We start from the raw sequence: 27,713 nt of genomic DNA, 5'->3' as shown, positions 1-27,713 counted from the left end.
TGAGTTAACATGAGAGAGCCTAAGGTGTGTGCAGAATTAGCTTAGGTGTAGATACATCCACAATTAAGCAGTAATTAAGGTGATTATATGACATAATTAGAGAAGAAGGTTAAAAAAAAATAATATGCTTTGCTACTAAATCCTAAAAAAGTTTAAATGATCTTTGGTGTTGAGGTAGTTGCAAGTATTGTAACATGCTTTTAAGCAAGTGCTTTATTCAGTTTAATGGTGGTTTTACATAGTAAAAATAAATGCTCTCTTCAGTAATACAGCAGTTTTGATTTAGAGCTGAAGAAATAGCAGTGATATTTACTTTCATTTGATTACAGGAACTTGATGATATATGTGTGGTTCTTATTTCAAACTTGCCTGAGAGAGGATTTTCTGTTGAGGAAGTTTCCAACCTAGCAAAGCCATTTGGAGGTCTGAGGGATGTGCTAATTTTATCATCTCATAAAAAGGTATTCTACTTGGTATTTAGTAGTGTTTCTACCTAGAGAGGCAGCAAATGTGTTTTTTAACAAATGTGATAATGTAGTGCGGCAAGCATTGATGTGAGATGCTTTTGATAAATTTTTTTTTTTTTAAATTTTTGTTTTCTTTATTTTAAAAGGCATATCTTGAAATAAATAGAAAATCTGCAGATTCCATGGTTAAATTTTACACCTGCTTTCCAATGTCACTGGATGGAAATCAGCTCTGCATCAACATGGTGCCTCAGCATAAGACTATAAAAGATGAAGTAAGTAATAAAATATATTGAAATTCTAGGATACGTGGTAACATTTCAAGGCAGAGCAGGATTTTGTATTTAAGCTGGCTGATTTATGCTGCCTGTTTTAAGCATTCTTATGGTGGGTCCTATTGAAGACTGATTCTGTTAAATGTCTTTGCGTGTCCTGGACTTCTGATAGGAGAATTACACAGATGTCAGAAGTGCTGATGCTGTTGATTTTATTAATAAAAGGGAAACTAAAAAGTTGTTGTGAGTCAGTGATTGCCAGTTAGCTGCTGCTAGTGAAGCTATATTTTACAGTTCAAATCTTACTTTTTTTTTTTTTGTTTTAAAGGAAGCAATATTTACTGCTATAATTAAAGATTCTGACCCTGAGGTAAGTTGCTAGCAGTCTAACTTTTCCTCCACATGCTATCAAAATATGTTACTTTAAATTAGAATCAGTATCCTTCATACTGAAATATTAGCTAATTGAATTGTTATCTATGCTTTCTCTTGAATTTAGTGTTTATATATGTTTTCATGGGTGAATGAGCAGGGAATAGAATGAGTAAATGTTCACTTAGTTTAGCTCCATGATGCATGAAGTGCAAAGAATTAAACATTTAATAGGAGTCCTTTGAGACCCTCTCCTTCTGTTGCATTTTTTTTTTCAATGTTCTAACAATGAGCTGCTGACCACTATAGCTTGGAGAATGTGCAGTGTTTGCCTGTATATAATGCCACCTGTTTTCCCACTGTGTTTTATGGACAGATATTTTGGTTTGACTATCAGAACTACCTCTGTGCTTTGTTCACTGTAGTGTCTCCCTTATTATCCCTCCTGTTCCTTCACTGCACACAGTGCAAGCTGGCAATTGGAGTACAAAGCATTTTTATACGGTATAGGTAGGTAGAGGTTAATGAAGTTACAGCTTTTATGTCTTCTGTGAAAAACATTTTCAAGATATTCTTGATAGATGGTCAGTCATTGGGTCTGAACGTGTGTCTCTGGACTTAAACAGTTGGCACAAGAACTTCACAAGAGTGACTTTAAGAGCAGCAGTGTCAGAAGCTAATTGTATTTGGTTAAAAAGTGTATTGCAAAGAGCCCTGCCAACAATAAATCACTTTCCAAGAAACCCCAAAAGGCTTGAATTTTCAGTTGCAAATATATCTGGGGAATATCTGCTTTCTCCTTATGATCGTTGTTTGGCACTAACAGAAACATCTGAGTACTTAACTGCCAGCGCCCCTGCTGCTGTATCCCACTTGTGCCTCTGATCTGCTTGTGGTGAAATATTTCTTTCTGCTCCTGGTAAAGTGATGAATAATGAAAGAAAAACATACCAGAACTGGAGGGGGTGGGAAATCTCTTGCTTGTTGCAAGTGAGTGTTGTGTTTCTAAAAGACGCACAACTTTCAAGTATTTAAAAATAAGACTTGTTTAAGATTCCAGAAGTCTCCTGGTACCTTTGGACTTTGTGTCCCAGGGCCCTTCCCTTTGATCCTCCACAAAATATTTGGTGCCGGGCTTCACCATGCCAGTCTATGGTGCTGCTGGCACTACATAGCTGAGGATGGCTTTCTGCTTGCTGTCAGCACACTCGTACGTTCTGCACCAGAATCTTTCCTGGTCAGAAGAGTCTTACTGGTCTCCTTGATAATGTGTCCCTATGCTGGTGGTGATAACTGTGTTTGAAAATGGCAAAACACAAGAAATGATATTTGACTGAGGATCTTTATGCTATTACAAACTGATGAAGTAAATGAACCTACAACTTAAAAACCAGGATTGGAGTCTTCTAGATAGGTTTCTATGCCTTGACCAATTTATAAACTGACTAGATAGTGTCTGCTTTTCAAAATACCAAATTTATTTAAACTTCAGCTTTATTTTGCAGTGCTCCTTAAAGAGACTTTTACTAGTTAAAAAAAATAAAAGATGATTTGAAATAAAACACTCAACTTGATCCTTTTAAGTTTGTTATTCTTTACTGGGAAGTATAGCTGGTTCTTTTGCTATACTGCATAAAAAATGGAAAATCTGATGTGAATCTGAAAATGTGAACATTGGATGTATGTGAATGCTCTTTTTCGGCAAGATCTGGGAGATACAGCAGCTTTCTGCAGGGCTTTTCTAACCTAGTTCAGTAGTTGCTAATAAAGCAAGTTTTGTCATCAATTTTCTTTAGGTAAATACTGAAACTATTCATAATCAGTTTGTGCATCTTGGGAACTTGCCAGATGATGGATACAGAGAACTTGAAGCAGTTTGTGTGGGACTTCGATTTGGAAAAGTAGATCATTATGTTGTACTGAAGAATAAAAACAAGGTAAGTATATTTTTTTTCCTATGGTGCAAAGTACCTTGTTGGGAAAAAAAACTTAAAAAAAAAATTTTTTTTTCATCTCCCAGTACCAAGAATGTTCTGTTAATGAGACACCAAAGTTTCTGACTCTTTCCCACTCACCCTGAACAAGAAAATAGTTTGTCTTATTTGTTAAGGGCAGTGGGGAAGTAAAAAAACCTAACCAACCAAAACAAGCCTTAGGCTTTTATCTAGCCTGAATGATATAAGAACAGTTTAGTAAGCTCTGAAAGTAAAGCTTCCTAAATGGCTGCTAAAGTTATTAACCTTTGACATTAGAGTTGTTAGTGGGAGGGGGAAAGGAGTTCCCATTTTGTAGGAAGCTTGAGGCAAAACAATCCATTTGATATGAGAAGTGAAAATGTCAGAATTGCTGTAATTGCTTTTTGTTTTGGACACTTCAAAATTTAGTGACTTGATTTTCTTTTTTTTTTTAAAAATTTTGTTATTTTAATTTTTAATGTTGCTATTGCTGCACTTAACATTGGATTTTTACTTTATGAACTAGATTTAATTTAGTGTATGTGTATATATATTTTAACAATTAAAAAGCAATTGTGTTCACATTATTTTGAGCTATTTTAAGTTTCCATCTGCTAATAAACCATAGAACAGGTGAAGATGCTTTTAAAAAGAACAGAGCATTTTTCTTTTTTGAAACTAAAACTCCTTTTTTAAAATTTTCAAATGCAATAAAGAGAACTCTGTAGTCAGTAACACATCTAGGGCCAATTTCTAGACCTTCAACTAATTTTGTTGAATTGAACATCAAATGCTTTAATTCCATTGAATCAGCACTTTGTGATGGAAAGCTGTTCCATCAAATACTTTCTGTTTTCAATAGCCAGAGTTGTAGTAAAGATCCCAGAAGGGCAGAGGTGTTTTTTTAAGGAAAAAGACAAAAGGGGGGTCGCTTATTTAAGGCTTGCTTTAAATAAAATATGGAGGGAAAAAAAAAAAGAGAGAGAGGAGTAATATAGTTAATATCAGCTTTAGAACACAATTTGAATAGCTGGAAAATTTTAAAAGTGACTTATAAAACTTGTCTTAATTTTGATAGCTAAAATGTAAAGAAGTGAGGGATTTCTAGTATAGCAGATGAACTTTTGTGTATAGTTCATTTTACTGTTTCCTTTATAAATGTAATCTTGCAGTGTTTTTTGTGGGCATGCACTTCCCCTCGTCCTCATGGGAAGATGCTCATGAGTTACAGCAGAATCAAAGCTGAATGTGTCCAGAAGCCGGAATGTTAAAACACATGTGGGTAGTGAAGCTCCAAGCTCCACTGTTTCGTGATGCTGTTAATTATTTAGTTCTAAAGATAATTCGAAACAGGAGAGATTTCTTTCTTCAGCCTCTCAGAAACAAGAGAATCCACTGTTCTCTATATCTGAAACATAGGATTTAATCAAAAAATGATGCCTATAGGTAATTTAAAATGAAGATGTTGAAACCCTTCAGGAATATTAGATATCACATGCTATACCAGCTGACTATACTAAACTTGTTCTGCAATACAGAAATAAGATGAAGTAACAGTCATTTGAAGCTTGCGCTTTTCTCCTTTTAGGCAATTCTGCAGCTGGATAGTGCCAAGTCAGCCAGGTCAATGTACAGCTTCCTGAAGCAATATCCGTACAATATGGGTGAGCATACATTGACCTGTACATTGTCACCCAAAGGAGAGTCTGCTGAGGTAAGATTTCTTCAATAATACATTATTTCTGTAGAATAGAACCACCTTTCCATGAAGAGCAGCTAATGGTGATAATGTTAGTATTTCCTTCGCTCTTTGCTGTCATTGTAGATGAGAGTGAAAACTGTGCAACAGGTGGGAACTGGATCAGCTGTCTGTAGTCTGTATTCTGGGATGTGGCATAGGTGTCAAAGTATGTGTTGCTGTTTGTCTTTATTTTGTCTCTTTATTTTACGAACGTGTATGGAATCTCTTTCCACTGATGAAAGTATTTCTTAATGAAGGATGAAGAGAAAAAGGAAGAAAGGAGGAAAGCAACTGTTTAGTACCAGTTAGAAAAGGATTGATAATGCAATTATTAGAGTCTTTTTCTGATCTAGTTTGATTCATCTTTAGCAGTTCATCTGCTTTAATCCTCTTGATTCCAGACTTGGTTGCTATGTCAGCATTGGTCTGTGCACCCACAGCTGCTTCCATCTTCTCTCTTAGAAATTAAATTACTTGCAGTATTGAGCAGCTCCCACTTTACTTCTGGTGATTTGCTGAAGGAACAGCAAGCTGCAGCAGCTGAACACCAGAAAAGAAGGAGCTTATTGCGTGTTGCATTGGATAGATAAAGAGCTTTAAGCAAGAAATGCGAAATTAGCCACATGCTAATAGCGTTCTGGCTTCCAAAATGGAGAATGTAAATCCAGATGTGGTCCCTCTCATGGCGTGGAGGTAAAGCACTGTTTACTGTGCACTCAAACATGAGGATTTATTTCATTAGTTCTGTGTACCCCTGCCTTCTCATTTTTCAGCTCCTCTCATGTCCTGACTCAACAAAATAATTTTAATCATTTGTCCAGTGATCAACTCTCCATCTCTTGCCACATCTTCCAAACTACACTTATTTTAGGGGGATATAGCTTGGCTTTTATTCCTTTGAATACCAGCTAGGTTTGTTCTTCCAAGTTCATATATAACTGAGAGAACAGGGACTGACTAACCAGTTCCACATGAGCTGTTGAGATTGAGACCAAAATGTGTATAGGGCTTTTTTGTTTGTTTTGTTTTGTTTTGCTGTGGGGTGTTTTGTTTTGTTTTCCCAGTGATCATCCACGTGAATTCCATTTTTGGAGCTTTCATTCCTTGAGTGTTGCAGTTCCTTTTCAGTGGCATGACTTTGGAATACCATTCAAATGAGGATGTGTCTAGAGGGACAGGGCATCTTAGTTTTTTCCCTTCACTTTTATTCAGCACAAGAGAAAGTTTAACTTCACATGCCTAATGATAACAAGGGCAACAGCCTGTTACTTCAACAGGGAGGAAAAAAAGTCATCCAGATGTGTACTTCTACTTACCAAGCTAACAAAGCTGTCACTATTATTTCCACTGAGCATGACAATGAATTTCAATTTATTTTTTTTAAAGAATGGTTGGGTACTGATCATTGGCTTGTATCATCGTCTGTTTTCTATTGTATTGGCAATTTCTTCTGCTTTATTGAAAAGCATCCTTATTTATGAAATCTGTAGGGTAGCTGTATGGTGTTTAGGATTCATGTTTTTAAAGACATATGGTGTCAATAGGACATTTCTGGTAGGGCACTCTTGTGATAGTTGTTGAGTAGCATCTGGGATGATTTAGGACATAAAATGGTACACAGCAAGATCTGACTTGGGTGCACAGATCTCTTTTTGACTAGACTAATAGCGCCCCTTTCCAAGTAAATCAGCAGTTACTGTGCACGTGCAGAGCCTAGTCTGTGTAAAATCAGTTTTTTACCCTTCTGCGAGTGTGACTCTTTGAAATGTCTGCAGAGATTCAGTCATCAGCCTGCCTTCCCAGCTCTTCCCATCCTGTTCTGGGCCTTTGTCTGTGGCTGAAGGGGTATAGTTTGTTCATTAGGAGTGACTTCCCATTAACTAGCCTAGATGCAATATAATAACACTGAAGGTGCTTTTGAATTACACATTTGATTCAGAGAACTGTTTTAACTTTCCTGCTGAACACAGCATCTCTGCCAGATGAGTGTGGTGGTGTGGTACTGTCGGTATGGCAGGGGTAGGGTAAGGTGGGCTGGCGTGCGTCCCTCAGGACCTCTGATGCAGGGTGGCCACCCACTGCAGGTGAAGTGCTGATAGCTAAAATCCAGTGAGCGCAGGTGCATAGGGTCCTCTTCTCTCTTCTGCTAGGTCCAAGAGCATGGATTAGATGTTCCAAGAGTTTTTCTCTCTCTCCTCTTCCCCATTGCAGGGATGATTCTGCCCATTGCTGACTCTCTTTCTATGGGACAAAATATGCTCTTCTTCTGAGGCACTTTGTTTGGTATTTCAGTTTATGTAGTGAACTTCAGCTCATTTTAAAGAACGTAAATTATAATTGTGTTCGATGATGTCAGATGCATTTAAGAGTAATGTCTTGTATTAGACTACCTTTGTAGCTGAAGAAAATAACCAAATCTTCAGACCTAGGAGCTTTTTCTCAAGTCTAGAAAATGTAAATAAGCTCCCTTAGCACTGAAAAATAAACAAAATATCATTCATTAAAGTGCTCATGCTAAGGAATGTCTGTCAAGGATGCATTGTGGCAACACTTTGTGATTCAAATCTGCTTTTTATAGCTGTTCCCTATATCTTGTGTAGCAAGAGAATAACGTGCCTTTGTCACTATAAATGTTTCATCAGAGCAGAGTTCAATGCCAACAAAGAATGGCATTCACAGTCTGTTTTCAAAATAATATTTCTTTCCAGCTGCACACTTGGGGTGATACAGAGTGCTTATCTGATTTAGAGAGGTTGACCAGCCAGATAGCAGTAACTGATGCCAGTGGCATAGTAACAGCAGTAATGTAAGTGCTTGCTTAATCATGTTATAGTTTTGTTTCTGTAATTTTGCTGATAATGTCTGAATTTAATACTGCTGAAATTACAAAAATATGGGGAAACTCCTGTAACGGTGAAGGTGGATGTACAACTGGAATACAGAATCATAGAGCATGGGTGCAGCGGGTGTCATTCCAGTCTTTGTCAATGTGACTGTCACAGCTTTTGCACAAATGTTAAAATAAGTCTGTACTTTGGAGATACACTCCTAAGCTTTATTTTATCTCTGTCTGAGGTGGAGAGAAAAATGCCTGGTCACACTGCTAAGAGGGAAAACGGAGTTTTTTCCATCTGTTGTTCTTCACTGCATTTTAAGTCTGTTACCTCTTGTCTGTTTTCTCGGTTACATTGCCAGAATCTGGATGTTATGCCTAGGTACCATAGGAAGGTTAAGCTTGTAGCTCCCTTTGCCATAAGTTATTTTCTCTAGAAGCCTTTCAGTCAGAAGCTAGTCTGAAGGAAAAACAAAATAATTTTTAATTCATTATAACGTGTTCAAATTACTTTTGGCACTTATCTCTGGAATAAATGTTTTTAGAAAGGGAAAACTGAAGGGTTTGGAATTATGTGCATAAATAAAAGATTAAAGTGAATTCTACGTGCACTGAATTTATCTGATGTTCTTTCTAATAGTGGTAGTCTTCAAATTAGTTTGTGGAATGCCTTCAGAGAAGAGACTGAGATATCAACACTGAGTTTTTAAAAGGTTTTTGGGTTTTTTTGTTTTGGTTTTTTTTTTTTTTTGTTTTGATTGCTTGGACCTATGCTACTAACCGTGATAGCTGCAGAGCCTGGATGGTTTGTCATTGTCTTTTTTTTTTCAGAAGACATGATTTCATTTCATGTTTATTCCACAAGTTTATTCTACAGAACAGAAAGTAGAAACACCTAGTCATCGTACAAGAAATGAATGCAGGTTTTAAGGGAACAGAAACTGGCCTTTGGTTTTCTGTAGATACTTACTCAACTTGGAATGTAATTTGTCTTTAGAAAAGGTGTGCTGCTGTTTTCTGTCAAGCTAACTGCATTCACCCTGAGCTCTGCAGCTGTTAGCATCCTCGCTGGTACAGGAGAGAAGGTGCTGTCTGGGAAAAGACGTGTTTAACATCCCTCTCCCCCAAATATATCACAGACTATAATAAAAGTTAATTCTGCTCAAAACCGTGACAGCTTTGAAGATGAGACGAACAAAACAGTTAGTGGTGTGCCACATGTTCTGTCTAGCAGACTTTTAGTAAAATCTCTTAGGCTGCCATGCACTTTTATTTGTCATCTCATGAAATACATATTCTGTGGGGAACAGTTTTAGAACAACTAACTGTCCCTTTGATCTTTCAGGTGATGCATGCCTAAATTTGGGTTCAGAGTGTTATTAATTAGGTGGGTTATGCAAATTCTGTGCTGATGCTTCTGAAAGTCATAGATGCTGAACCTTGATTTTTGCCTTTCAGGCTGAAGTTGTGAGAAAAGTAGTGAAGAGAGAGGAACCAAGCAAAGGAAGGTATGCCTTTCAAGTATTTAAGGGTTTTTTTAATGTATCTATATTGTTCATGGAATGTATATCCAAGGTTAAGCAGATTGCTGAGCCATCTCTCTAACTGAGCTTGATGAAAAGGCCCACTGTGAGATCCATCAACTGTTACCTGCTGTTACTTCTTTCAAGCTTTTGTGTGTTCTGTGTGTGCAGGACGTGTAGTGTATTGCTGTAGAGCTGTAATGTTTGTGATTTCTTTGAAATCTGGGGCTTTCAAAGAACATGGACAAATGGGGTGAAATCCTGTTTTCTGTGTAGTTCGTTGAGTTATAATTGTTCTACTGATTTGGCCAGGATTTTACCACAGGTCCTGGAAAGTATGTTTGGATATACGTGTTGGTAAGACAATTTTTTGTTGTATTTAACCAGGAAGTGATTGCTTTATTTTGTCCTACAGTGCTTTCCTCTGTCAGAGCACCTGGCTCTATTGTTTCTGTTTCCAAATGCTAAAAATAAACCGAAACTTCCTTGTTTAACTTATTAACATTATTCATGCTGTGATACAGGTCCCTGAATTGATTTAAAAAAAATGTTTGGATGCTATATTAACGTCAGAACCTAGAAATGGGAAATGGTGGTTTTGGTATGTTCCATTTAAAATTGTTTTACGGACATTGCTTGTAGTAAAATTTCTCATTGTGGAGCAACTATTTGTTGGCTTTAGAGTGTTGATTATGTTTTTTTATAAATGGATAGATCATTATAAGAGTTCTTGTTAACAAATATGACTTAAAACACCTTCTGTGACTCAAATCCATATTTCTGGATAAGTTTTATCATTAAAAAAACCAAAACAAAACTGTGTAATAATGGTCCTAAACTTCAATTTCAAGTAATGCCATTATACTATCATGGACTGTTACTATATTTCCAAAACCTGTTTCTTCACAAGTAGAGTTAGGCACTCCTAATTTCATGAAACTTTTACACAGACCCTAGTCAATTTTGGAAGTATTTCGTTTCTAAACTGTCTCCGACTCACATGTAAGCAGACATTCAGGTAACCTTTTTGATTCCAGACTGGTGGGCTTTAGCTAGTAGTGGTAATTAATGAAAACAAGTGACTCTTACATGAATCCCAGGTACTGCCCAGCATCCAGCTGTGGCTGTTGAACAGATAGGAAACCTGACATTTTTCCCTACAAATAACACTACACACATTCTCCTTGTCTGAGGCAACTGTCTTCTCCTTATAAGCCTTTGTGACTTGACTGATTATTTTTTTCAGTTACGTTTCATAAGAAGCAGAAGATATCTTAAATATTATTATATATCTGAAGACCTTGTCACCTGTTTCTGGGGAGGGAAGCAGTAGCAAAATTTGGGGAGCAGAAGGGGCTGCCTTCTAGGTTGCCTGGGATGATGAGATGATCCCGAAAAAACTTTGGAATGCTTCTGGAAGCTCAGTTGTTGTCCAGCCCGAGTAGGTAGTTCATCTAATCTTGCGGCTGAGGTGACTGATGTAAATGCCTCTGCTTGTTTCAAGGATGCTGATGCATTTTGTTGGGATTTGTTTTCCTCAGCTAAAACAGCTGAAACTTTTCTTGGCGAGGTTAAGATTCAAGGACCATCCCACTGCTCCTTTTAATCCTGATCTGACGTGTAGCAAGCAGGTTGTGTCTCCGTTGTGACGCAGCCTCTGTGCTGGCATTTCTAGCACTGAACTCTCCAAGCCTTTCCCTTGCTAACTCGGGCAGTAATGACTGCGTATGGCAGCTAATGCAGGGATGTCCTATGCAGAAGCTGAGCACCAGGTATTGTTGGTTTCACCCTTTACACTAACATCTGTGCAGGAAATCTGTCTTGCAGGTCTACGTGCTATTCCTTTCCCAATGCCTAACAGGTCTTTTAAGTGTTACTTCAAGCACCTTGGTGCTTCATCAGGCTCACTCATCTCTATCTTTGTGCATTACTGCCTCTGCAGACCTTTCCTTCCACTGCTTCACAGTCTGGTTTGAATCTATCAGTGTATTTTGGAGACCACCAGGGCTTTGTGGAAGGCACAGGGTGGGTGTTGACATGAAAGGAGACATAAAGTCCTGAGGATTCAGAGACTAATATCTAATTTGTATTGTGTAGAGGTTAATATGTGTGTGCTACTACTGTAAGCTTTGTAGTTAGTGTATGGTTCCAGTGTTCACTGACGTTTTTTCCATTCCCTGCAAAAAAGTATATAAACAGAGGCTGTGGGGTACAGTTTAGCAAGGTGTCGGAGCTTGTATTTAATTAAGCTTTCTACGCATCAGTGACAAACCTGGGCTTTCAGAGCTGAATTTCTGCACTTTGTGCTCTGACTTATCCAGGTAGTGTTTTGCTACACAGCCACGTGAGACATAAATCTCAGCGGTCTGTAGGATGCTCAAATAGAAGAGAAAATTAACTGAAATGGGTTTTGCTTTTGGAACACAATGTTTAACTGATGTCAAAATATCTCGTGTGTTGTGACTGAGTAAACCAATTCTGTGGCATAAAAAGCAGATCAGCCCTGACTGCTTAGCCACTCATGAGGCACACTTACCTCCAAACATTTGCAGCTAACAAGCTTAAATTGATTACAGGTCTAAGAAGCCTGTTGCAGATGAGCAGGATGTTGGAACGAGTGAGGCTGCTTTTTTTTCATAAGACTTCAGTTACTGTGAGCTGAGCTGCTCGGGCTCTGAAGGAGATTCCCAGTGTTTTGTGGGGCACCGCTGAGAGCACGCACACTCCGTCACTGCCTGCCAAGCCACAAAATGCTGCAGTCGTGCCACTTAGCTAGGGGAGGAGTGCCCTCACACCGTGTTGCAAGTGTCCATCTGATGCACAGTCATGACGTATTACATCTGTGCCAATTTTAAATTGGTGTTGTGAAAGATTTTGAAGCACAATTCATATCCCTTCTTCTCTCTCCTCTCGCATTTTGTAGCAGCAGAGGACAGTGCCCTCAGGTCTGGAGGAAACCTTCGGGATTGGTGTTTTTTTGTGCTTGTGTAGCACAGATGTTAACTGAGTTTGCCTGTTTTCATCTTTCTGTTGACTCCATGTATTGTGTCTTCGTCTCGTTAACCCTCGCATCTGGCCACTTCAAGATTTAACATTTTCGTCAGTGTTGAGTTCCATTTGATCTAGCCTTCCATCTTCTTGCTGACAACGTGCTGGGAGTATTACCAAAATGGCAGGCTTCTCTGCTCTGCTCTTTTTTATTTTCATGAAGGTTTATACAAATGTGCACCCTTTATTCACATACATAGGCTCTGAGAAACCATAGCGCAGGCTGCTCCATTGTGCATAACCACTGATTAATTATGTGTGTTTGCTGCTTTTGTGTTTGTTTCAACACTTAGCAAGATTGTCAGCACTGGCATTTCGGCACCTTTCCATCTAGAGATGCATGAGGTGTTGGGATGCTCGTTTTCTTGAGCTTTGTGGGAAGAGGGGCACCGACATCTCTAATTTCAATGTCTCCCAAGATCATCTACGGAGGATTCTTTGTTCAGAGAAGAATAATGCACTTACTGTAACTGAAGTTCTCTGAAAAGCGCTATCCTCTGCATTGTCATCTTGGGCTTTATTATCCTGGGAGCTGACAGTGGGATTATACAGTGAAAACAGAGCCTGACCAAAAGGAGCCTCTGTGCATGTATTGTGTTCCCCGCTATTGTGCGAGGTCAATGCAGTTTAAAACCAAAGCAACCCCTCCCTCCCACCAAACCTGAACCAAAAAAAAAAACCAAAACCAACCAAACTTCAGGCTCCTAGCTACTGAAAGAGTTCTCTAGGTTGGTAACTGCAGAGTCTTCTGTCTTCAAACATAACAAAACTCTGGTAATTCCTTTGTACAGGGAGACTGAAGCTTTATTTTCGCTGTATATGCACTTTCACAGTCTGCCTTGCATCAGGGGATCTAAATTTTAGGAGTTCATGTCAGTGGTGAGGTCACAGGGCACATCTGTAGTGAGTGTTACCTTCAGAGGTCTGACTACAAGTAATGCAATTCAAAGTGTAAGAGGCTGGCAGTACTGAGGTGGATTAAACAGAAGCATAAAACTAATCAGTTATTCGCCTTATTTTTTTAACCATTTTAACGCTGATAGGCTAGATGTCCAAATGCTAAGCACTAATGCATCAGGAAATCCCCCACCATTGGCGTCAAGAGGTTTCTGGTAACTGTAGAATTCTCAACATAGTTTGATTTCTTCTGTTTTTTTTAAATGCATTTAGCTCTGGCTTGAAAAAATATCCAGAGGGATCAGGAGTGGTGCAAACAGCAGCTGCTAATCCTCCAGTAGAGCCTAGTGTGGCAAAGAAAGGAGCCATTTCCATCTCTAATGTCAAAGACGAGATGTCAGCAGTACAGATAGAGCCCTCTGAGTCCCATCTTGAAAGAGCAGTAAGGGAGTCTGCTGCAAGACTGGCAGAAACGTCTACAGAGAGAGTGGACCCTGGAGTTGCAGTTACTGTGGCATCTATCAAATCCGCTGATACCAAGTCGTCTGAAGCGAAGTCAGAAGAGATGCTACTGCCACCTTCCAGTGTGGAGAAAGAAGAGGCAGTTAAAGATAATACCGAACCAAAGTCGTCTGAATCTGCTGTTGTATCTGCATCAGAGAAGGAAATTAAAGAGAAAGATGAAGAATTGTCATCTTCTGCCATCGAACCAGCAGAAGAATTGTCTGATGTGGGCAAGGCTGAAGCTGTGTCATCAGATTGTGCTGTGAAGCTGGCAGCAGGGGATACGACAGGGGCTGTCCCTGAAGCAGTGCCCCCTGATTCTGTTGCAGCTTCAGTGGAGATGGTGTCATCTGTTGTCATACAAGCGAACAACAAGTTGGATGCTCCTGAAAAAAATCCTGTTTCTGATGCTGTGAAAACTGAGCATGAAATGCCTGTAACTCAGATAACAGAGAAGAAACCTGTACTTAAAACTGGGGCAGCCGTGGAGAAGAAACTGGATGTAGCTGGAGCAGACAAAGAGATGAAACCAGAAGAGTCTGCGGTCAAAGTTGGAAGAACTCCAGAGGAGAACCCTGGAAAGCTTTTGGTGAAGACTGGGGCAGAGACAGAGAAGAAACTTGAAAAATTTGTGGCCAAGGTTGAGGCTGCTGTGGAAAATGCTGCAAATGCTGTCAACGAGAGCAACGAGGGAAGTTTAATCAAAGCCCATCAAAATAAAGGAACAGGACCAGCAAAAACTGATGAAACCTGCAAAGCAGTTACGTTAAACTCCTCTTTTTCTGTCAAGGAATCTTCCGCTGTTGGTAAAATGATTTTAAAGGCAGTGGTGTCTCTTCCGGATATATCAAAGTCAAGGGTTCCAGTACAGAGAAATGAGCCTTCCCTGTGTAAAGGAGGGGAGCAGAAAACTCCCTCAAAACCTGAGACCCGAAGCCAAGCAGCGGTGGAGAAGAAAATCGTGTCAAAAGAAGAGGGTCATCCGAGACCTGGTAGCAGCCCATCAAGCCTGGGAGATGGCAGCGGCAAATGTAAAGTGAGCAGAAGTTCTGTTGTTGATGGAGAGGCAGGCAATGGGAGGAATTCACCTCAGCAAGAGAAGGACTCACGAGTGGAATCTAGGGCTAGTTCAAAACAGTCTCAAGAGGGAGAGAGTAGATCATCCAACATGAAGAAAGACAACAGCAGCAATAAGGTGAGGAGGGCAGGAAGGCCGGTTCAGTGTGCCTGATCAGTAACTAACTCCATGCTTCTCCCAGATGTTGAGTATGGGACAATGAGATTATGTTCCCCTTCCCTTTTCCATAAATCACCCACCTGGTTTGGGCCAACAGCCAAGTTGGAATAGCGAGATGGCGGGCAACCAGTTGCTTTTAGATGCAGTGTGTGCAACGCAAGTATGTAACTGGTTTGAAAATGCTACTTGGAAAAAAATTGCAGGCAGGTATTTTTGAAGTGAGTCTTTATTGAGTGTCTTAACTTTATGTTCTTGGATTAGTTCTGAATGGGATTTAATAAGCTTTCTGTCCTTTTGTGAGCTGATATTTGCTTTGTCAAGTCCTGCACAGACACTGGTTACTGAAAAGAGGCTACTAAGCAAGGTATTACATGCGACTTTTTGCTAGAGACTGTATGCCTGGACTCTACCGCTGATGGTTGGCTTAGTTCTGTATTTGCCAAGCATGTGATCAGAAGCAGCAATCTGGACAACTTAATAAAGTTCATTAAGGGAAAAAATAGCTGATTTTTTTTAGATTATTTTTTCTCTTGTGGACAGGTTAGTTGGCTTAACTGATTTCACGTGAACTTTTGTCTTAATTTTGCAGGCTTCTGTTGGTGGCAATACTAAAACTTCAAAGAGTGGCACTACCAGCAGTGCAAAACAAAAGGAGGTAAGGATGGTAACCGTAAATGAACTTAAAGTCATATTGTCTTGGAAGCGTGTGTGTGCGTGTGCGCGCTAAGAATCTTTAGCGTCCTTCCCTAGGGAATTTTTTGGTTTACTAGTTGTTACGGACTACAGGCATAAAGCTGCAAAGCCAAGTAATTTGGAAGAGGAACTTAATTCAGGAAGTGAGTGTTAAGAGGAGGTGTTTTTTGGTCTTGGATATCATTTGTTTGAGAGAGAAGTAATTGTTGCCTGCATGAGATCTTTATTCATCATCATGCTTGTGAGAAGAGGAAGGAAGGCTGAAGTCTTCTAGCTCTTTATAAATGTTTTTTTTATGACAGGAGGTAGTCAGAACATCTCCATCCATGGTACCTCTTCCATGCAAAGATATTTCCAGTGGGTTGGGAGGGCTTGGGAGCCTGTAGGCTCAACTGCTAAAGAGTCTGCATTTTTACAGGAAGGTGAAAAGAGATACACGCTATCTCTCATAGACAGCTTGGGCTTTGGGAAACAAAAGCAGAAGGAAGGTAATAAAAACCCGTATTGATGAGTTTGTAGATGTAGCATTACAGGATCAAATCAAAGATCTACCAGGTAAGTAGTGGGTCCCTATGGAAAAGGGATTTCTGAGATAAAGTTGGAGACCTGAATTCTTTTATTAATCTTAAGCCACATAAACTTCTTGCATCACCAGCACAGTGTGTTTGTGAAGTTGGTCCTAGTGATGGTAATAGAGAATGCTTTCATACCTGATGTTCCAGATGTGTGTGTTAATCCTCAAGAGGAAATTCTGCACCCTTTGAAAAAAGGCTTTGGAATGTCAATTACTTCTCACTGCTTTATTCTTCACTGTTATATAGCTGATAAGAACCAAGATCTGTGTTTTCCTTTTCGTGAAAGAAAGAATACAGTAATGTTTGATTTCAGTTGAAATGTAACCAGATGCTTTTTTTTTTCCCCACTGTGTCCACCTTGCGTTAAATATTCCTCAAGTTTTTGCATCAGAATGTGGGTGGAGGCACACATTATTCCTAGTATTTGTTAGCTTTTTAAAAAAGAAAGGGAAGAAAAGGCATGTAGCCTTTGAATTTCAGATTACTTTTTCTGCTGGAGGACTGTTTTTGGTATTTCTTAGCTGCAGTCTTACTCTCTAACAGTGGAAAGTTCACCTTGCTTTGGCCTTAAAGTTCTGCATTGACAAGAGTTTTTTCACTCTTCTTGTGTTAGATACTGACCAGTATTTGGTGGTAGGATGGGATATTTTGGGTAAAAAAAAAAAATTCAGAATCGTTCATTGAAGAAATTGAATGCATAATTTGGAGTGGAATGGATATTTGGCTGCATTTTACTGTCTAAATTTATTAATTGACTACGAGTACCTCCCCCTTATCCTGCCATCCTGATTATAAAAGCATAGCTATTTTACAGTGGACAAAGCATAATACACTATTCCAAAAAACGTGACTGCTGTCTGTTCAAATAACCTAGAAGTAATTTGGGTTAATTCAGTCTTCAATAAAAGTCATCATCTATCCATACATCCTCTTCCGGAGGCTCTCAGCTACATATGACATTAAGCTGCTGCTAATTCTTTCCAGTGGTCCTAGAATAAATTGCCTGAGCCCTGATGGAAGCTGGCATGCTCAAACTGCAGGGGAGGAGGAGTTTTAGATGCAAGACGTGCTCCAGTAAGAGCCATGCCACTGACTGAGGGGAGTTAGAAAGGGTCAGGCTCTGTCATCTTAAACACAAGAACACGGTAAGGCATTCGCCAGAAAGCTGGAGCTTGCCTCCGGGCCCCTAACGAAAGATGTCCGGCACAGGGAGGAGCAGCAAGTCTGTCAGAGCGTCTGTGGGGCTAGTCAGACCTTAATAGAAAGGAGAAAATGATCTTGTATGTGTTGGTTATAGAGGAATGTGGGGAGGTTCCAGTAGTGGGAGCCCTTTCCTGTGCTGGAGCATAGGGCCATCGGAGAGCCTCTCTGAAACAGAGATGTTTGTTAGGAGATTGAAACCAAAGAGGCAAGATAAAACAGTGAATAGTCATCAGGAGACAGAATGGCTTTGCTGGATTGAAACACTAATGTAGTCTCCTGTTTTGCAGCAGCAGCCAACAGCATATGCTTAGGGAAGAGAATGAGATATTGACACAAGATAATAGCATTTTTGAAGGATACTCTGGAGGTCTTAATGTTTTCACTAGCCTTCCTGAAAGTGAGTGCAAAATATGCATGAGTATTCAGAGCCCAGTTCTTATATTAGACGTAAATTTTGTCTATTCATCTGCTGTGTTTTTGAAAAATGCTTTGGGTTTCTGAATTAAATCTGCTTACTTAACACAAATGCTGATAATGAAAACTCTTCCACATGAGACTGAAGGCCTCAAAATTTTTTCCTATCCTCAAGTCAAGTTGCTTTTTTTTTTTTTTTTTTTCCCCCTCTTGAGCCAGCTTCAGTGTGTAGGTATTTTTCATTAGGCGCCTTGTGGATGGAGGTGTTTGTGTCACTGGGTGAATGTTAAACTTTGTTGTATTCACATTTTTACACTTCCTAGGAAGAAGAGCTGTTTCCATTTAACCTGGATGAATTTGTTACTGTGGATGAGGTCGTAGAGGAAATCGAGTCTCCCATTAAAACACGGCAAAATCCACCGAGGGGAAAGAGAAAAGATGGTGCTAAAGACAATAGCTCCTCTGAGCCTAGTTCCAAGAGAAGGAAAGGGAAGAGCTCCATAGCACGCATTGCTGAAACCGAACTCTCTTTTGTCACTTTGGATGAAATCGGTGAGGAGGAGGATGGGACTGCACAGCTAATGGGAACTGCTAATTTAGAAGCGCTCAGTGACCCGCAGGGCCTGGTTGTAGTGGATGAAGTGATCGAAGAGGAAGAACTTATGTCAGAAGCAGTAAAGGACCCACAGTCGCTTGTTACTTTGGATGAGATATCTGAACAGGAGGACCTTAGTTCTCAGAAAGACGTCCCTAGGTCAGTTTTTGAGGAGCAGGATTTGAAAGCTGAACCCTTGCTAACTGTAGATGAAATTGGTGAAGTAGAAGAGCTGCCTCTGAACGAGCCTACTGACTTGAATATTGAGGATGTGCTGAAACAGAAGGAGGATGATAAAGTGGCTGCAGAGGATACTGGAGATGGTGCTTCCTCCCAGCCGCCTGATGATCCCAGTGCTTTAGTGACAGTAGATGAAATACAAGAGGATAATGAAGATAACCCTCTTGTGACTCTGGATGAAGTTAATGAAGATGAAGACGATTTTCTGGCTGATTTCAACCGTCTAAAAGAGGAACTAAACTTTGTTACAGTAGATGAAGTTGGAGAGGAGGACGAGGAAGAAGAAAATACTTTCCCAGGGAAAAATCTGAATGAGGATGAAGATGATGAAGATATTGTTGCTGTTGCAGGACCAGAAGAAGAAGAAATTGCTGCCATTGCAGGACCAGAAGAGGAGGATATTGTTGCTGTTGCAGGACCAGAAGAAATGGAAATTCTAGGAAATATGAGTCCAGAAGAAGAAATTATGGCAATCTCAAAGTCAAAAGGTAAGGAGCCTCTCATAGTTTCTAGAGGGGAAATAGGAAATAAGATGCTTGTAATCAGTGCAATGCACGAAGAGATCCTTGTAGCAAATAGAGGAAACTGAAAAACCCTGAATCTTTGACAGAGTTAATGAAAGAGGTGCTGGGGAAAAAAACCAGAGACTGAGAGTGAACAATGGCCTGCAGGTAGGGTATTTTATTAATGCATTTTACAATGCATCTTTCTTTTGATGTAAAATTAAGGGGCATGTTGATTTAAAGTGTTCATTTGGTGTTTATGACGGCTGAAATTGGGGAAAATAGTTTCTTTTCTTGCCTTTAATGCAAGGCCTGGTAAACTACCTAACACTGCACAGAGTATTTATAGTCTTAAATTACAGGGCCAGACTTCATTAAAACAAGTGAGTCAAATGATATAGACACACAGATACAAAGAAGTAACAGCTTCCAAGCTGGATCTAGAGAAAAAAATGTAGAATGACTGTACCATGGAATTAGCAAAGGGTGAAGAAAGTCTAATGCAGAGCCAAGTAGGGAGAGCTATATATAACCAACAAACAAGAAGAGTTTTGGCCAAAGCGTGGGTGAAGGCTCTGTGTGATGCAGTCTGCTAGTATCGAGTTTTTTTCTGTCTCTGCTGATGTAGCTGAGCACTGACACAGCACCTTTTGTTCTAGTGCTTTGGAAAAGCTTTTCTCCTATCTCACACTCATTGCGTAGCAGGGGCAAGCTGAGTAGTGCAGGTATGGAGGAGCTGCAAAAGCAGCAGGTATCTTGCTTAAAACAGAGTAATTTTAAACTTCAGTTTCTGTAAACATTAGGAAAGGGATGAGTTAACTGTATACACTCCCAAAAATATTTAAATGCTGTATATTGTATTAATCTGGTTAATGTTATAGAACATAAGCTTCCCTATGATTAACAAAAGCATTTACTGAAAATGCAAAATATCTTCTATGTTCTATTAGCAAGTTAGCTGTAAAAAGACCTCTTCAAATATCCAAGCCCTTGAGTTGATTTCTGGTCTAACTGATAGTGGCGAATTATAATAAATATAGTTGATGCACAGTAAATAAGTGATTTTAGTTCCTCTCTGTATAGTAAAAATCTCAGGCAAAAGAGTTGGACTTAGGAAAGGACTAGTTCCTCCAGAATTTGAGAAGTGGAACAGGAAAATTGTGGGGAGGAGAGGTTAAAGCAGGTAAAATCCTGTTATTCAAGTCTTAAAATCTCAAACCAGCAGCAAAATAGGAAAGGATTTATTGATTGCCTCAGGCCAGCAGTTCAAAGGATGACAGTCGGACTGCAGCTGGTAAAGATGGCAAATCTGAAACTTTGCGTGTTGCATGATGCGGTGAGATACAATCTGCTGAAACATCAAGGGGTGCAAGAGACTGATGCTGTCTGTTGTGTTCCTTCGACAGCTTCCTGGGTTTTGTTGTTATGGCAAAGGATTTATTGCATTAACCTTGTCTAGGACATGCTGGTATCTAGATTATTTGAATATGAAATTATAAAGAAACCAGATATTTTTGATGTGTGACTCTTCGCCTGGCAATTGGACTGCTTTGGTAGTCTAAAACCCAAAGACCTTGTTTATCTTGTAGTAGAGGAGACTGTCAAACTCCTTGTCTCCAGAAAAATCTTAAAATGTTGGTTTTGAGCTTTCCCTAGAGCTGGTTAATCCAATAACATATTCTCTTGGGTTTGGCTGGTTCTGTAACGAAGCTGAAATATTGCTGTTGGACCTTGAGCTAGATTAATTCAAGAAAGCTTGGTAGTTTGTTTTCTAAAGAAGTTGAGATTTTTGTGACCATAATCACAAAGTTAGTTTGAAGCTGCTGGTAAGAGCTGTAGAGGAAGGCAGCTGAGAGTGGTGGTGGTATGTCTGTGAAGAGTGCTGTGTGGTCAAGAGCGCTTTTGGAGTCATTCATCGCAGCACCAGGGCGATGGAATCTTGCTTGCAGGATTGATGTCAGGAGTTCCTGAAAATTGCTCTATGGAGAGACCAAACCGACTGGTGTAGAGAACAGCAAGGCCCATACAGATGGTGTTTGTTTCAAGCAGTAACGAGCCATTACAGCTAGAGATAGAGTACTTTTAAACTAACTGATATCTTTGTTTAACATGGATTTATGGCCTCCAGTAGATCAGCTGGGATCAGGAGATAAAGAACCAGAGCCTAAGCGGAAGAAAATTGCTTCTTCAGATGTATCAAAGACGCAGAGTACTCCAAAAGGTAAAACCAAAACCACCCGCCCCAAACACTCCATACTTTTCTTGCTGAAGACAGCTTTCTTGCCCGTTTGAAAATGCCCTTTGCCACATTACCACATTTAACTTTAAAGTCATGGCTCATAATCTGTGTTTTTATCTTGGCTCCTACAAATGCATGTTTTACAAGTTTCTGCTGTTGGCTTAATAGCAGCAGCAAAATTCAAGGTTCTTTTTTTCCTAAAATTTACAAATACAGGCTAATTTATTGATAATTAGCACAGTGCAGTGTAGTATCTACTTACTGTTCTAATCCTGTTATGAGTTTTATTACCAACTTTCAATGTATAAAAATGAGGGAACTGCTTACATAGTTTTAAAAGTGTGTGTGTGTGTGTATATATATTCCAAGATCCTCATCTAAAATACTTTTCTATAAAACTACTGATAACACTTGAACTGTAAAAGAAGTTGCTAGGAAAATATGGATCCTTGCCTGATGGCTTGTGTAATATTCTCTGTGACAGAAAATGCTTGTGTAACGCACTGTAGGACAGAGGTTAAACTTGGTTGTATATAAAACACTTTTAAGGCCAAAGGATGCTGAGGTAGTTGCCGTGAGCTTCAGATCCAGAAGGTCAGTTGCTCCATTGGCAGAAAAGTATGTGTCCTCCTGTTTATCAAAATAGGACAGGTGACCAACTCGGATTAGAATATTCAAAAAAGGTAACTAACTTCCTTCTAGTAATAACAAATTGTATAGTTCTGGCTAATGGAATCTGATATTTTTCTTTAAAGCTGTGTTTTGTTAATGGGTTGTTTTGAAGGTGTGTTTTGTTAATGTTAATGATGTGTGCTGTCTCTTCAGATTTGGATTACCTAGTTCCAAAGGCTGGCTTTTTCTGTCAGATCTGCTCGCTGTTCTATGCAGATGAAATATCTGTGAAAAATCACTGCAAGACACCTCTTCATCAACAAAACATGGAGGTAATGCTGAAGCTCTTCCAAACACACAGGAGTGAAAAGAATATTGTTCTAAAAAAGTTTGCTTTAATGAGTGCTAATTACCTAGTGGCATAAGGAGCTCATATTAATGCTTCAAGGGGTTTGAGTTTTAAACTCAGACACAGATACTGTTAAATTACTCAAGCTTATCACCTACATAAAGCATTCCTTACCTAGGAAGGCGTGGGGGCTAGCTGTTTTCTTCCCTTCATTTTTAAGAAGTGATTTTTTAAAAACTATGCAGCGTTGTGTCCGAAAACATGGTTTTGTCAGATTTTGTGGCTTGCTGAAACTGCAGACTGCCTAAAATATCTTGCAGATGTAAAATGATCAAAAGGTCAGTTTGGCAGGCAGAAAACTTAAGTTTGGGGTCAAAACTCCCCTCACCCCTCAGCAGCACATCTTGCCGGTGCACCTGGCCAGTGGGGACCCAGCGTGTAGCGAGGTGCTGATGTGAGGGGTAGAAAACTGGGAAGATATTTATCAATGTGGACTTTTGTAAAGTGGGTGCAATGAATACACAGCCTGTGGTAAATATTGAATAACTATTTTAGATATCATGACCAGGCACAGGTCCCTGTCATCGTGTGAACTCCTGATACCTAATATTTTGCCATATGCCCTGTAAAAATTGCACTCGGGAGCTTCACCACTTGGTGATTGTGCGTGTGTCAGTTTGTGAGCAAAACTTTTGAGTGTTTTTTGGTACAGATAACATGTTACCAGTATCAGGAGTAGGCTGATTTTTGGATGATATGTTTATGAAACCTACCCTGTGTTTAGAACATGATCTTGTCACAGACTGAGGAATAACATAGCGATATCTTTTCACTGGCTACCCTTATTTCTACAGAAATTCATGGCCAAGCAGAAGGATGAGGATAACGATGGGGAAGAGCGGAGTTCAAGGTGATTGGAGGAAAGAAGAATTCTTTCAGTGAATTAAACTTAGGGTCCAGTCAATTTTGTGTATTTTGTTATGATTTAATTTGTAATTTTGTTTCAGAAACAAGCATTCATGTTGTATAAATTTGAGCTCAGTATAGACAGACTAAAAGAAAAACATGTGGTGGCTTTGATTTGTATATCAAATCATCTGACTTCGAAGAGACTTCTTTTACAAGTGTCGACATGAAATAAATGTTCTTACTGTATAGTTAACACCAGGGGATGGTGTTTGGTGTGATTTATTGTCTTCTGTTAACTCTGGATCACAACAGAGACTAGGAGGGAATTCATTCCAGAGATCTCTCTCTGGTGCCGCTTTACAGAGCTCTCAGCAGGTGAAATTTCATGTGCTACATATGCTCCATGCTGCCCCAAAGCAGTGACCCTCATGGTAAAGGTTTTGGAGTTGCTGTGGGTAGTTACGCTCCCTTTAGCCGCCTTTTTCCTATGGCCTCTGCAGTCTCACGATCGTCCCAGGAAGATAAAGACGAGGCCAGCAAGGGGAGCAAAGCCTATTCCAGCACTGCGTTACCGTGCCTGTCGTTACTGTGGTCAGCCAGGGACATCACTGTCCTTTGCTGTTTCTCCTTGGTGACCGAGTTAGCTATTTATTTTGGGTTGTTTTTCCCTAGTTTCTTGAAGTCTGTAGATCAGAGCCTGTGGAGCACTCGGCAGCATGGCTGAACTTTGTAATCTGCTCTTGAACGTTGCTCATTGCTAAGTCTGGGTCTCTGGCTGGCACGCTCTTAGCAGCAGATTGCAGTCTGGATCATGATTGACTTTGAGCTTTTATTTTTCACCTAGCCACTTGAAATTTATTTAAAAGACTGTTTTTTAAAATCCACCACTGTCTCTGCCACTCCTTCAAACTTTGGGTAGTTGACTTTGGCTGAATTATGTTCCTGGAGGAAGGGTAAAGAAGTATTCCTACATGTCCAAGGAAAATGAGAGTCTCAGTGGTTCTACCTGTTGGGGATATTACATGTCATACCTGTGCCATAGCTGGTACAAAAATCCTTGTGTCTTCAGACTGCTGATCAGTAAAGCACCAAAACAAACTGAACTTTGGGTTCGGCAAAGGAAGCACCTGCATGTCGCTGATGTGGAACGCTGTTCCTTGATGGGAGATGATCCTGTGAAGTCTCTCAGACTTATAGGTCCTTGCTTCTTTGAGAGCAAGCACGTGCAGAAAGAGGTATTTGTATTTCATGTGTTGAAGTCGTCGAATGATACTGAGCTGGTAAACGTCTTTAAATACTTGTTCATTGCCCGGAGTCCATGCTGTGTATTTGCAACGAGGACAGACCCTGCTCTGAAGGCTCCAGAATGAAGGCTTTGCTTTGGGCTGTTCATGTAGTTGACAGAACAGTCGTGCTGTTTGACAGGCAGGTTACAGAACTTTGTAAATGATTGCTGTTGGCGCTTTTTTTTCTTGTTTTGCTTGAGTCTGTCAGTAAAGACCACTGCTGTGGCTGAGCTTGCTGCCTGTGTGTGCTGGTGAGCCATTGCGCTGGTCTGTCCTGGCATGTCCAACCCCCTCTGAACAGATAAGTGTCTCAAAAATGCACAAGGGATTTAGACCAGCAAATACTTGGCAAGCCAGGGAGCATGATTCAGGGTAAGAGTGTGCGTGCGTGTGTGAGTGCACATGCGCGTCCCTCTCCCTCCTCTCCACTGACTACTAGGAGGAGCAGTCCCCTACTCCAAAGTGGTGAGCAGTACACATGAGATTGGTGGGATGTTATTTAACCACTTCATTACTCTCACTTAGTTACTCTTGGGTTACTAGCAATTCATACAGAAGAGAATTTAAAAATCCTGTCTGAAATAGCAGGGTAGAAACCGGAATTTAGGGCAAAGAGCCTGCACCTCGGTGCAGAAAGTGTCTGCCGAGCTGCACAGCCGAGCTGCCCCGAGAGTCCCCAGCAGAGCTCAGCAGCTTTGCAGTGTTTTTTCCCAGCCTCGCCAGAGCGTGGGCCGTGGCTCTCTGTCCTCGTTAGTCCCCTCTCCTTTACAATGCAGCTTTATGTGCTTGCGCTTCTGAGTTTTCACAGTCCCTCTGTGGAGTCAGGAAGGCGATTCCTTGCCACGGTCTCTCTTTGTTACTTTATCTGTGCGGAGGACGAGAAAACAACGTTGTTCTTCATTCCTGCCTCTGCCGCGCAAGCTGCGGTCCAAATTTGCCTCTGCTGAGCGTGTGGCAGGGTGGAGGAAGAGACCAGCACCCCGCGACCTGGGGACCACTGGTCTGTTTGGGTCCTCTGCCTTGCCCACCGGTGGGTCGGGCTGCCGTGCCCCCCGAGCCGTGCTCCGCTCCCGTGCGTGGGTCACCGGCAGCTGCTGAGCGGGTCTGGACTTGTGGGGTGTCGGGTGCTGGAAGCAGCCTAAGCTCATCCTCCTGCTGCTCCTCTCTCCCTGCTTTGCCTCCCCCTCTTGCACCCCCCCCAAATGCTCTGGGGTGATAACCACCCTTCCCCACCACGCCTGACGTGGTTTTTACCTTGCTTTAAAAGAAACAGCTTTTCCCAGATTGATGCTGAGAAATCACCTGAGTTGTGAGCAGCTCAGCAGTTTTAAAGGCTGCTCCAAGGGCGAGGCATTGGCAAACAAAGAAAACAATTTGGCTTTTAATGAGATCGCTCATGGCCCTGCCCAGGTACACCCCATCAGCAGGAGTTTGGGGCCGCTGTGGGTGCCCACGGTGGGCGAGGATGGCAGCTCGGGGGGCTTCGCCTTGGCTAAAGCCCTGATGCCGCCTCAGTTGCCTGCCTGCTCCCAGCCCAGAGCTGGAGGCTTCCTGGGGCTGGGAAGATGGGATCCAGCATCACCTCCTGGCTGCCTGCGAGGCAGAGTGTGACCCTGGACAGCCGTGGGTGGAGACTTTGATCAGTAAATCCTTTTTCTGCTCCGCATCCAATTCTGCTTGCAACTCCCCAGACCCTGTTTGTGCCTGGCCCTTCCTTTTGAGACGCCAGAACATCTGGGATAAAACCAGGGCAGTGCTGGAGTGGCCTTGGGGAAAAAATGCAGGAGCTGTAGGGGGGCTACTTAACTGGGAATTTTGAGGCAAAACACCCCGTCCTGTCAACCCAGGGTGATGTGGAAAAAAAAGAAATTAGGAAAAATGAGGTAAAACCCTGACCACTGGGACAGAACGAGCTGTTACTGGTTTTCTGAACGTTGCTCCCCCAAGATGTACAGTGCTGCACTTCGGTTCATGTTGTGGCTAACAGTGTTGCACATTGAGTTTATTTTAGAGCTGCCGGTAATTAAAATGGCCACATGCTGTGCCCCCCGTCCCCTTGGCACATCTACAGGGATGCTGCTGCCGGCTCCTGGCAGCGTCTGCCTGCAGATGTGCTGAGTTAAGTAAAATCCACGGAATTTTTTTGCAATGGCTTTTCCGCTGCCCTTGCAGGATTTTTTTTTCTCCCTGTGCATCACCAAGCTCGACCCGGGCAGCGCTTGTACCTCGTGTGGAGCCTGGCCGGGTGGCCGCAATGCCCGAAATTATTATTTAAGGGTCTCACAACAGAAATAGTCCTTGTAGGGCTGAGATCGTGGGGTCCGTGGGCCTCTCGGTACAAGTTGCTGGGGACGGAGATGCTCCCGGTGAGCTGAGAGATGGATAGACAAGGGACAAACAGGCTCTTTCAAGGGGACTCGTGCTAAATTTTGGAGGGATGCAGAGGGAGCGCAGGGGATGGAGCTGTGGGAGAGGGAATAGGGGGGCCGGGGGAGCCCGTGGCTGGGCCGTGCCGTCTCCTGCGAGTGCCCTCGGCTTTCTTCTCGCAGATAAGGATGTTTCACCCAAATGCGATTACGCTGCTGCTTCCGCAGATTTTCCACATCTGCAGCCGACCCCTGTGCTGGTACCGGCAGGCAGCGGTTTTCACTGCGGCGTCGTGAGTTCGTAGCTAGCAGGAGGAGTGGGAAATGGGTTTAGATAAAGCCGAAGAGGGTAAAAGGGAGAGCGTGGGAGCGGGCCAGCCCCGAGCAGCTGGGGGGTTGCAGGGAAGAGGGGTCCTGGCGTGGTGGGGTGGGAGGGACCTCGCTGAGCCCCTTGCTGGGAAACCCAGGGGTAAAAATAACCTCCCCAAAATAGCCGGGTGCCGCGGCCGTCCCCACCTGTCACCGCACGGCTGGTCACGGCTGTGCCAAAACGAGAGACGTCTTCCCATCCCCCAGCTGGGGAAACTGAGGCAGGGGAAGGAGCGTTGGGACTCTGTGTCCCCCCCCACACTGACTGGTGCTGCTCAGGGGATGGACTGGTCCCAGTGGGACCCTTGGGGTGGGGGTTTGCGTTCACCCACCTCTCGCGGGGCCCACACCGAGGGGTGCCGCAGGGTTCACCCTGCGTGTAGCTCAGCCCCCGCAAGACACCCCCCCCCGTTTTCCCACCTTGGAGGCGATGGTAGCCCCCCAGGCCTGACCCTGGCATCACGGGGAGGGGCTGCGGCTGCACCCAGGGGCTCCCCAGCACCTCCCC

The 27,713-nt window shown here is 41.7% G+C and overlaps 1 protein-coding gene across 2 annotated transcripts in view; it reads left to right on the top strand.

The window, feature by feature from the left end:
- ZNF638 (zinc finger protein 638) overlaps window positions 1-23,367 on the top strand; it is a 41,615-nt gene extending 18,248 nt beyond the window's left edge. Inside the window, exons 14-25 of one of the 2 annotated variants that reach the window (XM_010580813.1) lie at window positions 330-461; window positions 614-742; window positions 1,071-1,112; window positions 2,911-3,051; window positions 4,658-4,783; window positions 9,102-9,151; window positions 13,385-14,810; window positions 15,442-15,507; window positions 18,061-19,060; window positions 21,204-21,296; window positions 22,140-22,258; window positions 23,130-23,367. In XM_010580813.1, coding sequence (XP_010579115.1) covers window positions 330-461; window positions 614-742; window positions 1,071-1,112; window positions 2,911-3,051; window positions 4,658-4,783; window positions 9,102-9,151; window positions 13,385-14,810; window positions 15,442-15,507; window positions 18,061-19,060; window positions 21,204-21,296; window positions 22,140-22,258; window positions 23,130-23,189 — 3,384 coding nt within the window. In that variant the 3' untranslated portion in view covers window positions 23,190-23,367. The remainder of the gene's footprint in view (window positions 1-329; window positions 462-613; window positions 743-1,070; window positions 1,113-2,910; window positions 3,052-4,657; window positions 4,784-9,101; window positions 9,152-13,384; window positions 14,811-15,441; window positions 15,508-18,060; window positions 19,061-21,203; window positions 21,297-22,139; window positions 22,259-23,129) is intronic. The other variant, XM_010580812.1, reaches the window with a different exon arrangement.
- The last annotated feature ends 4,346 nt before the right edge of the window (window positions 23,368-27,713 follow it).

This window comes from Haliaeetus leucocephalus, unplaced genomic scaffold, assembly GCF_000737465.1.
Source record: "Haliaeetus leucocephalus isolate CR32 unplaced genomic scaffold, Haliaeetus_leucocephalus-4.0 Scaffold741, whole genome shotgun sequence".
NCBI lineage: Eukaryota > Metazoa > Chordata > Aves > Accipitriformes > Accipitridae > Haliaeetus > Haliaeetus leucocephalus.
Note: the sequence above shows the minus strand (reverse complement) of the source record. Positions and strands in the feature narration are given on the sequence as shown.